General features: G+C 44.6%; 1 protein-coding gene across 1 annotated transcript; it reads left to right on the plus strand.

The window, feature by feature from the left end:
- The first annotated feature begins 8205 nt into the window (after nucleotides 1-8205).
- On the plus strand, nucleotides 8206-10480 carry ZNHIT3 (zinc finger HIT-type containing 3). The gene has a single exon (XM_075592230.1). The coding sequence runs from the start codon at nucleotides 8358-8360 to the stop codon at nucleotides 8793-8795; it is 438 nt and encodes a 145-aa protein (XP_075448345.1). The 5' UTR covers nucleotides 8206-8357; the 3' UTR covers nucleotides 8796-10480.
- The last annotated feature ends 1508 nt before the right edge of the window (nucleotides 10481-11988 follow it).

Raw genomic sequence — 11988 nt, forward strand, 5'->3', positions numbered from 1 at the left:
ACCATCTGGGTCTCTTACCCCGCTCCCACTCAACAGGATGGCCCATGCTGCTGGTCTGGTTGGCATGGTGCCACAAATACAGGGCATTACTAACAATTATAGACTAAAGCTGTAAAATTCTGGGCATTATTGAAATCCCTGCTCTCTGATTGGTATTATTGGCATTATTAATTCTGTAATGCCCTGAATTTTTGGCAGCTTGTAAAGTGTTTATTTCTAGCCAATCAGCTTTTCCTTTTGTCAGAACAGCTCTGAGACAGGGCAGGGGATTGGTCAGGAGGCAGGAAAAGCTCTCAGACAGGGCAGGGGATTGGTCAGGAAGCAGCCAGGCAATGAGTCCTCCCCCTCCCTCCGTGAACACAGCTCCACGAACACAGTTGATTGAGGGGGTGGGAGAGTGTGTTTGTAGCTGCAAAGTAAGTGTCTTTCTGCAGTTTGTTTGTAGCTGCAGTTTCTATCTACTGGGTGTGTGTGTCTGCTGCAGCGTGTGTGTGCTGTAGTTTGTGTGTGCCTGCTGCAGAGTGTGTGTGTGTGTGTGTACCTGCTGCAGTTGTGTGTGTGTGTGCGCAGTTTGTGTGTGTGTGTCTGCTGCTGAGTTTGTGTGTGTGTGTGTCGTGTGTGTGTGTGTGTGTGTGTGTGTGTGTGTGTGTGTGTGTGTGTGTGTGTGTGTGTGTGTGTGTGTGTGTGTGTGTGTGTGTGTGTGTGTGTGTGTGTGTGTGTGTGTGTGTGTGTGTGTGTGTGTGTGTGTGTGCTGCAGTTTGTGTGTGTGTGTCTGCTGCAGAGTTTGTTTGTGTGTGTAGCTGCCGAGTTTGTGTGTGTGTAGCTGCAGAGTTTGTGTGTGTGTGTGGCTGCTGCAGTGTGTGTGTGTGCATGTGTGTGCTGCGATTTGTGTGTGTGTGTCTGCTGCAGAGTTTGTTTGTGTGTGTGTAGCTGCCGAGTTTGTGTGTATGTAGCTGCAGAGTTTGTGTGTGTGTGGCTGCTGCAGTGTGTGTGTAGCAGCAGTGTGTGTGTGTGTAGTGCTGCAGTGTGTGTGGTGCTGCTGTGTTGTGTGTGTGTAGCAACAGCAGCAGAGTTTGGATGTAGCTGTGATGGGAGCTTTGTGACAGGCTATGAATAATACACCACCAAATATAACTGGGTTGAACTGAACGAGACTTAGATATGATAAAATATAATTTATTCCTTGAAAAAGGTGAACACACGAGATTATACAAATAACAGACAAAATATGGACACTCACTTAAGATGGAATGATGAAACAGTCATATCTGGACTGGCAGTTCATACAGCAATCTTCATAATCATCAAGACACGAAAGACACATGAAGACACATGAAGACATTTGAGTAAGGGCTGACACTGGGTTAAATACCATTTCAAACCCATCTCTTAACCCTAGATGCCGAGTTGGCTAGAAAAAATCTCTTTGAAGCAGATTTTGGCTTCCATTGTAAGTGTGAAGTATCACACTTAAAAACACTCAGTTACTTGGTTCCTGCCCCCAGTATAAACAATTAGGGCAGTTACCTTTTGATCACTGGGCTATGCTAATTCTTGCAGGATGCTCTCCCTGCCTTATTTAACATAGCAGATGGAGTCTGCATTTTTCAGAGCAGATCCAAAATTCCCATATACACTGTAAATAACTTCATAACTTCAGTTCAGTAGTACTTACTGGCACGCGAGACATATTAATACATTCCGTCACGCATGACGCTCCCAATGAAACTAAATACTACCGTGTAATACTAAAATTAAGAGAGATACTAATATCTGTCTCTTAGTACCGGCAAGACATCAGGTGTCTGTAATCCTTATGTGCGAATCAGTCCCACGAATACACATATGTAGCTTTTAGCACGTTCAGCCGGGGACATCTCATAATATTCTTATATTTAATAAGGTCACTCATTCTGTAGCCCCACTCCTAAATCAGGGGCGTTTGGCCAGTCTACCAAATGGAGTGTCTGGCAGGATACTATGGTTTGTAAGTGTGAGTTTAAACACTCACAAACCACTCCAGCTTCCTAAACATTTGGTCGCATTCCTTAGTAGGCAGGCATCTTTGAGGGTAACTTAAACAAAGGGCTAGAATCACTATTCAACAATTAACCCTTGCCCTCCCGGATGGATCCCAGTGTTTGTGTGGTGCAGTCACTGGAACAGAAACAATACATTTTTACAGGGGAATAAACAGTTGGGTGGCTGAAGCAAGGCAAAACCACATTACTGGACCCCAGTCCAGTTAACCCCTTGCTTCCCAGGTGAGAGTATAGGGTGGCCAAATGGGGTGTAACCCCTTTAATCCCGGGCCAAATCCCCTCTCTCTTGACAGTAGCTACAGAGTTTGTCTATAGCAGCAGTTTATATGGTGTGTGTGTGTGTTTGTGTGTTGAGCTGCAGTGTATGTGGGTGTACACAGAGCTGACGGCAGTGTGTAGATATAGATAGCTGCAGTGTAAGTGTATTTAGAGGTGTTTTAATGTATTTACCATATTAATTTTAAAAAAAACTTTCTACTCTTCCAGCAAGGGCATTATTGGTCAGTAATGCCCTGTTCTTCATGGATTATTGCTTAAATACAACTATACAATATAATAATACTAATCTGTGCATAGCGTTTTCCCTGCCCTTTTAAGCTTATTAACCAATTTTGGTGCCTGAGGCAAAGGTAGATAGTGACCAAGATCACAAGAAGCTGACCCGCGGATTTAAATCAGGAGACAATGCTTTACTTACTAAGTTACTCCTTCAGCACATAAGCCCATATATGTAAATGTATAAAAAAGAAGAAATATACAGTGCCAGTATATAGAGAGGGTAACAGTTTTTGGAGAGTTAGCAATGGCTAAGTGCTTTAACCATGAGAAGCTCAACATAAAACAAACAGACAAACAACCATACAAAACAAGGATATGTAACAAGGGAAAATGGGAATGGATGACAGAAACAAGAGGATGATTCAACAACAAAAAAGTGCCAAAATGGGAAATATAAAATGCTGGAGCTGCCGTGCAGCTGTCAACAGGATCAACCACCTCCCACGATCACTGCAAAACAAAAGAAGACAGCGCCGCCACCGTAGCGTAACTCGGTATTACCACCTTATCAAAATCAGGATAAAAACAGGCCACTCACAAAGATGGACAGAACTTGTGCGTAGAAATGTATGCACAACAGGGTTCTTCTGGGTGATGACAAGTACTCGTCTGGTAATCCTCTGACGGAGAGCTGGATCCTCATGGTAAGGGGTGTGTGACGTGTATCCGCCTGGACATCCAGGAGGTGCTCCGAATCTGTGCGCTCACAAAGCCATCCCCTGGCAACCTCATACTGCCTTTCTGGTTCCACAGATCATCAGCTCTGTCCGTAAGGTTCTCCTTCCTTCTCTCAGACTCCTTTGTCTGTCAGGTTCTCCTTCCTTTTCCCAGACTCCTTAGACAGTCCTAATTGCGTAACTCACTGTGCAACACCTTCAGCGGGCGTGTGTGCATGGTCTGCCTACTGTTCCTGCTGTTAAGTGCTATTCTGCCAGTTGCCCCAGCAAGATACAGCAGTTACATGAGAGTTATAGACCCACATCACATTTATGTACATTCAATATTTATATATAAACTTCATTTCAAAATGAGCTCATTCCCCCTTCAGTAATGGTAAAATGGGAAGGTTATTTAGTGTGACTGTTAAGTAAATTCTGTTTGGGAAAAAGTTAACATCGTGCAGTTTGGTTTTGTTCTGTATATCTATCCGTACAAAATGTGACATTTCAAATCAACACAAATCTTCAGGTGCTGGAAAGTCAGTTTCCCCCCCAATAATTATTGTCATGTCAAACCATGGAATTTAACCAGGACAATCTAGCAGTAACTAGAATAGGCGCCTAAGTAAATGGGGCTTCACAGACATATTCATTTAGGTTTTGGGCTCACTTTTTAGAAATTAAGTACACAGTGCAAAAATGCAATGATTTTATTATTTATTTAAAATGTGTGTCAAATGTAAGTATCAAAACACGTCAATCTCCCCGATGTAGCCCATTAAAAGACGACAAAGGGCTTAGTTCATTTTAGTCGGAGGGATTGCCCCTTTAGGGAATAATGTTTTGCATTGCTCGATTTTCACACGTAACTCAGTACGAAAGTTAGAAACCCTCCCAGCAATGGATTTAGTTTTATTTATTATTTATTTCTAAAATGTTTTTACCAGGAACTAATACATTGAGAGTTACCTCTCATTTTCAAGTATGTCCTGGGCATAGAGTTAAGATGACAAATAATACATAGTTACAATACATAGTTACATAAGGGAATAGGGTGTACATTATATACAAGACATTGCATGCACAGTTAGAGAAAATATATATTATGGTTGTATGTAACAGTTACAGACCAGATTAAAATGTGAGACTGCTTTCGTTTTGAAAGAATTTAGACTGGTGGTGGCTGTGAGAGTCTCTGGTAGATTGTTCCAGTTTTGGGGTGCACGGTAAGAGAAGGAGGAGCGGCCGGATACTTTGCTGAACCCTGGGGCCAGTCTTTTGGAGTCAGATCTCAGATGATAAGTTCACGCTGAACATGGTGTTTGATCCTCTCTCATGAAGGCAGTGACCAGAGTTCCTTACCTGAATCAATGACCGTAATATTTACAGTGTAAAATAGCAGATAACAAAATACTAAGTAGATATGGTAACCAGGGAAAGCAAACAACATTGAGGTGAAATCCATCTCAATTCTTCCATCTCTCCCCATACCTCCTGTTTCGCAGTGATTTACGTGTGGTAGTGTGAGATGGTACAAAGAATAAGGATGGATTTGCTACACAAAATGCCCACGCTTTTCTGTTCTTTTAGCAGAAATATAATAAAACACTTTTTTCCCATTTTCAATAGGATTTGCCCAATAAATCAGACACAATAGAACCATTCGTATTTTCATACTTCATCATTTTTTCCCTTAGATCTTATGTTCTTTCTAGAAGAGATCTCTTTAACATTAGTATCAGCACACGATAAATGAAACGGTTGCCCTTCATCTAACAAGTCCCACCCACTTGTTTACACTGTAAGGACACGAGCAAATAAACTTGATCGAGATCCAAGAGAAGCAACAACTGTTGGAGAAAGTCACGCAGAAATGATGCATTGAAATTAAGTCTGGTTGTGCTATTTCTCAACTAAGATACTCTTTTTCACACAGTATCTCATTGTACAGCATTGCACATTATGCTGATGCTTACATATAAACAATATTAATATTAAAAAAATAATTGGAATAGAATCCTTACAAAAAAAACTCTGTTTAATCCATGTCAAAAATTTGGCACCCAGAAGGCAGAGGCAAGGTAGGCATTTGCTTGTGGAAGCAAGGAGAATATGTCAATGCCCTTAGTTGCTCTGGCAATTAAGAGGTTTATTTGTGACCTCCTCCACTATTCGCCCTTTTCTCTTTCCTTGTATTTCTACGACCACAGTTACCGACTGCCCTGCCAGGTTTGAGTCAGTAGATGCCTATGTGGTGGATGGTGCGATCTTGTGCTTTAGTGTATATGTCAACATTACAGTACTTTACCAAATGCCCTAAAACAACAACAGGCACAACTGAAGGGGGATCATCAAGGGGAAGTGGAAGCTTCAAATGAATAAGATTTCTGGTTTAATAAGCCTGTTTTAACATGAAACTGCTTTCTAATGCAAAATACAGGGGCCTATTCACTCAAGTTCGATAAAGTCATTACACTATTGATCGGGTTGGCATGTTCCTACTGAACTCTATAGGAAGGAAGAGTCTGGGCACTACGGATTTCTGCTTGAGAAAAAAGATTTATTAAGCCAGTATGATGACGTTTTCGGCCCCTATGGCCTTTCTCAAATGCTAATGGCACTCTATGACATTTGCGTAAAATGGTATTTACTACGAAAAATTCCATATTTTTAAACGTTTGCTAAAGAAAATGCTATACCGCCATGGTTTGTATTTGCTTAACGAGCGAAATGAACGTAACATGCAATTTCGCTCCTGCAATCTGGAAGAGCTGCACAGGGAGAAGCTGCCTCTTCCTGCAAAGCTTTCACAGGCGATCGCGCAGTTTTTATTTCCATTTTTTTAACATAGTAGTGAAGCAGGGGGTCCCCAGAGCTGGACCGCATTAATTTTAGATCCGGGGACCCCTTGCTTCCCGCAAAGGTAATGAAGGGGTTAAATAGCTATACCTGGTTTGTTGATGGTAGAGGGGTGGGTGAAGGTTATAGTTGCCCCATGGTGGGTGTTTAGGCCTCCCAGAGGGATTAATCCCATCCCTTACCATAGTGGTTACAACCGCTCCGGTAATGAAGAATTTAACTCCTCTTGCAAAGCCAAATCAGCCACCCTGAGGCAACTATCCCCTTCTCCATCCCCTCTACCACTAACAGCACCACACAGGAATGTGCAAAAGTGCTATTAGCCAAATATGGATAACGCTTTTGCCCGTTCAAGTAAACAATACAGAAGCCATTTAATCCATTGATTGTCACTGTGGCTATCTATGCCCTCAATGGGGCATAGATAGCCACATTAGCAGCCAATGGCCATCCTAGTACCCACACCCTCTACACCCAACACATACAGTAATAGGAAAAGCTCTATTATCCATATCATTTTTGGGGCTCTAGCTACTATGTCATGGGGCTCTTGGAGTGCAAGACCTCATGTAGCTACATCCTGGGACACAAAGGGTTAAAAACCAGGAAGTAATGTCAATAAATGTTCCAGTAAGGCTGAGTTCAGGGTGGATAGTAGCCGTAGGGCCGCGAGGTTCCGTGCGCGCCTCCGCCACGCGCTCCTGCAGCCCAGCGATCTGTGCCTTAGCTGCAGGAGTTGGGTCGCGGCGTTTGGGGGCGTGGTGAACGTGTCACAGAGCTGGTTCGACGAACCAGCTCACATGACGCGACTGCAGCCCGCAAAATCAATTTCGGTTGTGTCTGCAAAATGTAGCAGCGTCAACGCTGTACTTTGCCGCCAAGGGTCGTTTCTACCCTGAAAACAGATATTCTCTTTCGAAACTTCGTCCCGAAAGTGCGCGTGCACGTAAGCGCGCGCACGTCACATAGTAACCACCCTAAACTCAGCCTATTTGTCTTGGCAATTGGGGGGGGGGGGGGAGGAGGGAGGGAGGAGGGAGGGGGGGTTGGGCAGATCTGAAAATGGTGAGGTTCAGCTCCAGGGACCCCGATTCCCATTCGCTTCAAAGAAAAAAAAAGGGTGGGGGGGAAGCAATGGGTGGGATCGCTGCTTTAAGTTGTTTTCAAACTTTTTGAAGTGAAACTTCTTTAGTGGCACCTAGTCAATTTTGATGGAATAAAACTCCTTCATGGAGACGAAAATGTGAAACGGAAATGACGTCACGTAATGGCCGCCGCTCCCCCCACGCACCCGCTGTCACATGTGGCGGCGATAGCCGTCAGCGCCGCTCCTCCCCCCCACGCCCGCTGACATATGCGGCGGCGCCGCTCCAAACGGCCGCCGTTCCCCCCACACGCCCGCTGACATGTCGCGCATGCGCAGTAGTGATGGCGCCGCTGACGGACGCCACACATGCGCAGAAGCAGATGGCAGCGGCGCCGTTCTCCCCACACGCCCGCTGACATGAGAAGAGGACACGGAGCGCAGACCACCCACCCACACCCCCTGTCACACACACACTGTCACTCACAAACACACACACACACATAGACTTTCACACAGTCACACAGACACACACATACACACAGTCTCAGACTGAAAAGAAAGAAGTTTCTCTTACTATGCGCGTGCACAGTACACACAGCTTTTTTGTTGTTGTTGCAAACTACCAGGCAATATACCTTGACATCCCTGGCAACATTGGTCTGAAGAACCAAATGGTCTGTCTCCCCTCCCTCTACCATTGTATTGTATTGTATGTCTTTATTTATATAGCGCCATTAATGTACATAGCGCTTCACAGCAGTAATACACGTGGTAATCAAATAAATAACATATCACCCACTTTGCTATATACAGTATGTGTAGGTTGGTGAGCAAAGACAGTCTGGATAATCTGGCTCTTACATAAAGAGACATGAGAAACAAGCAAGCAGCTGATTACTCTGGTGCTATGATGACCACATTGCACAGCTAGAATGAATTAATAATCCTGAGCAGCATGTGTATTTTTAAGAGTGTGTGGTAATTGATTAGTGCGGTCTGAGGCTGGCGTAACCCGGAAGTGTCTTCTACACGTGGCGCACTGCAGCCCTGGTCTGTGCTGATGGTGATAGTGGAGCACGGGCAGCAGAAGTCTGTCTAAAGACCGCATCTGAAGCAGCGGGGAGAAGGAAGGCAAGAAAGAAAGACAACGCCATGCAGGGGTGTTGTGTCTGTTCGGAGGAGGCCCCCAAGTACCGCTGCCCCGGCTGTAGATCCAGATATTGCTCTGTCTCCTGTTGTAAGAAGCACAAGGAAGAATGTGTTCAGAAACCAGCCCCACACGTTACAGATGCTGCCGTTTCACCAGCTGGCAGACGAGAGACACCGTTTCCAAAGAGAGATTTCCTCGATGAAGATGATGCAACGGACCGAGTCCCTGAGCAGAAACTGAAGCTGCTGGGGGAGTCAGAAGAATTGAAAAACTTGTTGCTCAATCCGCATTTGAGGCAACTTTTGACGAACATCGATCAGGCAGAGGGAAGAGAAGCGGCAATGAAGAAATGTATGCAAGAGCCACTGTTCGTGGAGTTTGCAGACCAATGCCTCAGTATTGTAGAGCCCGAAGAGAAAGAAAATGCATTTCCAGAGTGACTTCAGCAACACCATTATGATGTAATCTATCAAGCTTTCTGCAACAAAGAATGTACTGTGTTACTTGCTAATGCTGTCCTCCTAAAAGAAAAATCATTTACAGGAGTGTTTCCCTACAATACATGGTTTTTGTGGAGTGGGTTACAGGACATTCTAGGTGAAAGCTGTAAATATTGGGAATGCTTTACCAACCTGTTTTGACTCTCTTGTCTCCAGAGAAAGTTGTAGACTGATTAAAGTGCAGTTGTACTGTCAATTTAAACTTTCCTCCTGAAAATAAACTCTTCTTTTTTTTTTTTTTTTTTTTTAAAGGTACGAGCCCCCCTGATGCTTGAATGAACCGATATCTGTTGCATGTAGAAGAGGTTTAATTCATGTAGCTCATTAATGTATAAAACATTTATGGGTATTTACCATGGTTATGGAAAAAAGTCCTATAACCCATTGTGCAGTTCGTCACAGGTGTTGAGTTAACATTTGCAGGGAAGCAAAAAAGAGTGGTGGGAGATTGATCAAATGTACAGCATATTTATTGTAAATCACATTTTTTAATTACCAACATATGGGAGAAAACACTAACCTGTGTTTTGTTTTTTTTTTGCATATATTTCAGGTGTGTTTGATGGCTTTTAATATGTAGACATAAGCAATTCTTTAACCCTGTCTGTGCTGAAAGGCTGTGTAATACGGCAGGCATATGCTTATAGGGCTCCACATTAAATGAGCAAACCATGCCTTTTCCTTCTTAAATATGGAATTGAATCGGGGACACCCTACTTCAACCCTATATGAAGAAAAGAAAAACGGCTTGGATTTCTTTAAAATGGATTAGAAGAAAAAGGTAATGCTCTGTGCTGATTTGCATGTCATTTCCCAGAATCCATGGCTTCTGTGGAAGCACTGTAAACTGAGCTAATTGGGAAAAGCAGGGTTGCAGACCCGTCTTGAGACATTTGAATCTGCTCACAAGCAGTATTTGTATTTGCTGTACATTTTACGGTGGCGGGTTTTTGTCACCTTTTATTTACCCACCGTCACTTACATAATGTGTGGCATAAAAGTCTAAGGCCTTGCTTATAGTAGCGGTGACGGCGCGCAGTGCGAAAACCGTCACGAAGTCCATCGTGAATGCCCATATTGGGCATGGCGACCAAAATCACTGAAGTCAGTGGATTTTGTGCTAGTGTGTGGCCGCCGCGTGACGTCACATGAAGCGGTTCAGCCAATAATGGCGTGATGTCACGGGCCACGCCCCCTGTCGCCCTCATGAGGTCTCCTGCACCAAAGTGCAACTATCGCTATGGCGACGTGTAACGTCAGTGGTCACGAGGCCGTTGCCGTTGACGCTACTATAAGTGCAGCCTTACTGAAAAACAAAGTCATACTTGCCATGGAATATACTACACATACTGTTTCCATTATAGATCATTTAAGGATGCTGCAGAAGTTAAATTGCAGCAGTTTTATAGATGCAATGATCAGAGTTGAATTATCCAGCAAATGTTAGAAACAAGATACATCAAATACTAGTTCACATAATGTGAAATATATTTCTCCAAAAAAGCAAACTATGGTACTAGTACAGTAGATATCACAATAAATTTGTCATAAGGATGAAAACAGGAAATTGCTTATTTGATGAACATAGAAAGGAATATCTTTTGTAGTGAAACTCCTTTGCTGGCGCCTAAAGTGTTTTCTTGGGAAAAATACATTGCCTTGTAACGAAAAACCATAACAAAAGTGACGTCACGCTACTAAAGAGCGCATGTGCCCATCACGTTTAACAGGCCGCACAGAGGTTGTAGCCAGCGCATGCGTAGGAGAGGAGTTTGCAGGCCATGCATGCGCAGTACCACCCTTGTCTTCCTCCACGTGCGCAGTAACAGGCATCACCTACTGCACATGACCACAAGTACTCGCCCCCTCTACCAGCCTGCATGCGCACTAGACCATTGGCTACTGCGCATGCGCTCCACCTAAGAGAGGACAGACCGAGGGGGAGGAGAGGAGCTGGGAACACCGGGCAGGGAGAAAAAGGAGAATCTGTACCAAGCCTGTGGTAAGAAGGGAGGGATCGAGCCCCGCGGGGCTGTGGGAGAGCCACGTCCCCTGCGATTCCGGTGCTGAAATACAGTCACACGCACAAGGAATTCACTGTTGGTATAAATATAGAAGTGCAAATAGCTAAAACGGGGTTTGGGCCGTGCACGTGCGTTCTAAGTCACACTGTGTTTTGTCACTGAAATTGTGTTTTGATTTTTAATTAAAACATCACCATCACAAATACAATGTGTGACAAAAGACAACATTTTCACTTAAAATGCACGTGATCGGCACACACACTTTTTTTTTTTTTTTAAGTGAAACTTGTTTTCTGGCATCTACAGGGTTTTCATGGGAAAAAATCCTTACCTTGTAATGAAAAACCATAACGCGGGTGACGTCGCGCTCCTAATGGGCGTGTGTGCCGTTTGCACATGCGCAAAAAAACCCACCATTCCAGGCCGCACCATACGCATGCACAGAAGACAAGGTTGTGAGCCGCAGCGCACATCCGCAGAACCCAATAGTCGCAATAAAGCAGGCACGGCCGGCACCATGCGCAGCCAGCATGACAAGCGTGCGCAGGTGCGGCTTGCGTGCATGCCCAGCACCACGCGCAGGTGCAGGACCCCAGAATCAGCCGTCTGGACCCCTTCCAATCTCTGCTACACAGGTGGGCCCCCTCTATACATAAATAGGAGTAGAAGGTAGAGCACTGCAATTGTAAGCAAGGGCTGGAGGCAAAAAAACATTTGATTGTTGGGCATATATGCCAAAAATAAAGACACATCTTAAAAATACTCTGACGCGTTTCCCGCCGTGGAGGCGCTTTATCAAAGAGTAACCTATTCTCACATAAACACTGTTTAAGTACTGGTCAGTAGAGGGATCACGCCCTAGAGATAATTAATTCTGCAACATGCTCTAACACAGCAGTGCGCAAAGTGGGGGGCGCGACCCCCAGGGGGGGTGGGAGATTGTGCTGGGGGGGCGCAGGCAGTTGCAGAGGCCTCGCGCTCTTCCCCCAGGCATTTAAATTAAATGCCGGGGATCGCGTGAGGCCCCTGCAACTGTTTACTTACCGGGATTCAGCCGTCTGTGTTGCGTCGCCATGGCAACGCCGCGGCACCATGTGACCTGACGTCAC

Source organism: Ascaphus truei, chromosome 3 (genome assembly GCF_040206685.1).
Source record: "Ascaphus truei isolate aAscTru1 chromosome 3, aAscTru1.hap1, whole genome shotgun sequence".
Taxonomy (NCBI): Eukaryota; Metazoa; Chordata; class Amphibia; order Anura; family Ascaphidae; genus Ascaphus; species Ascaphus truei.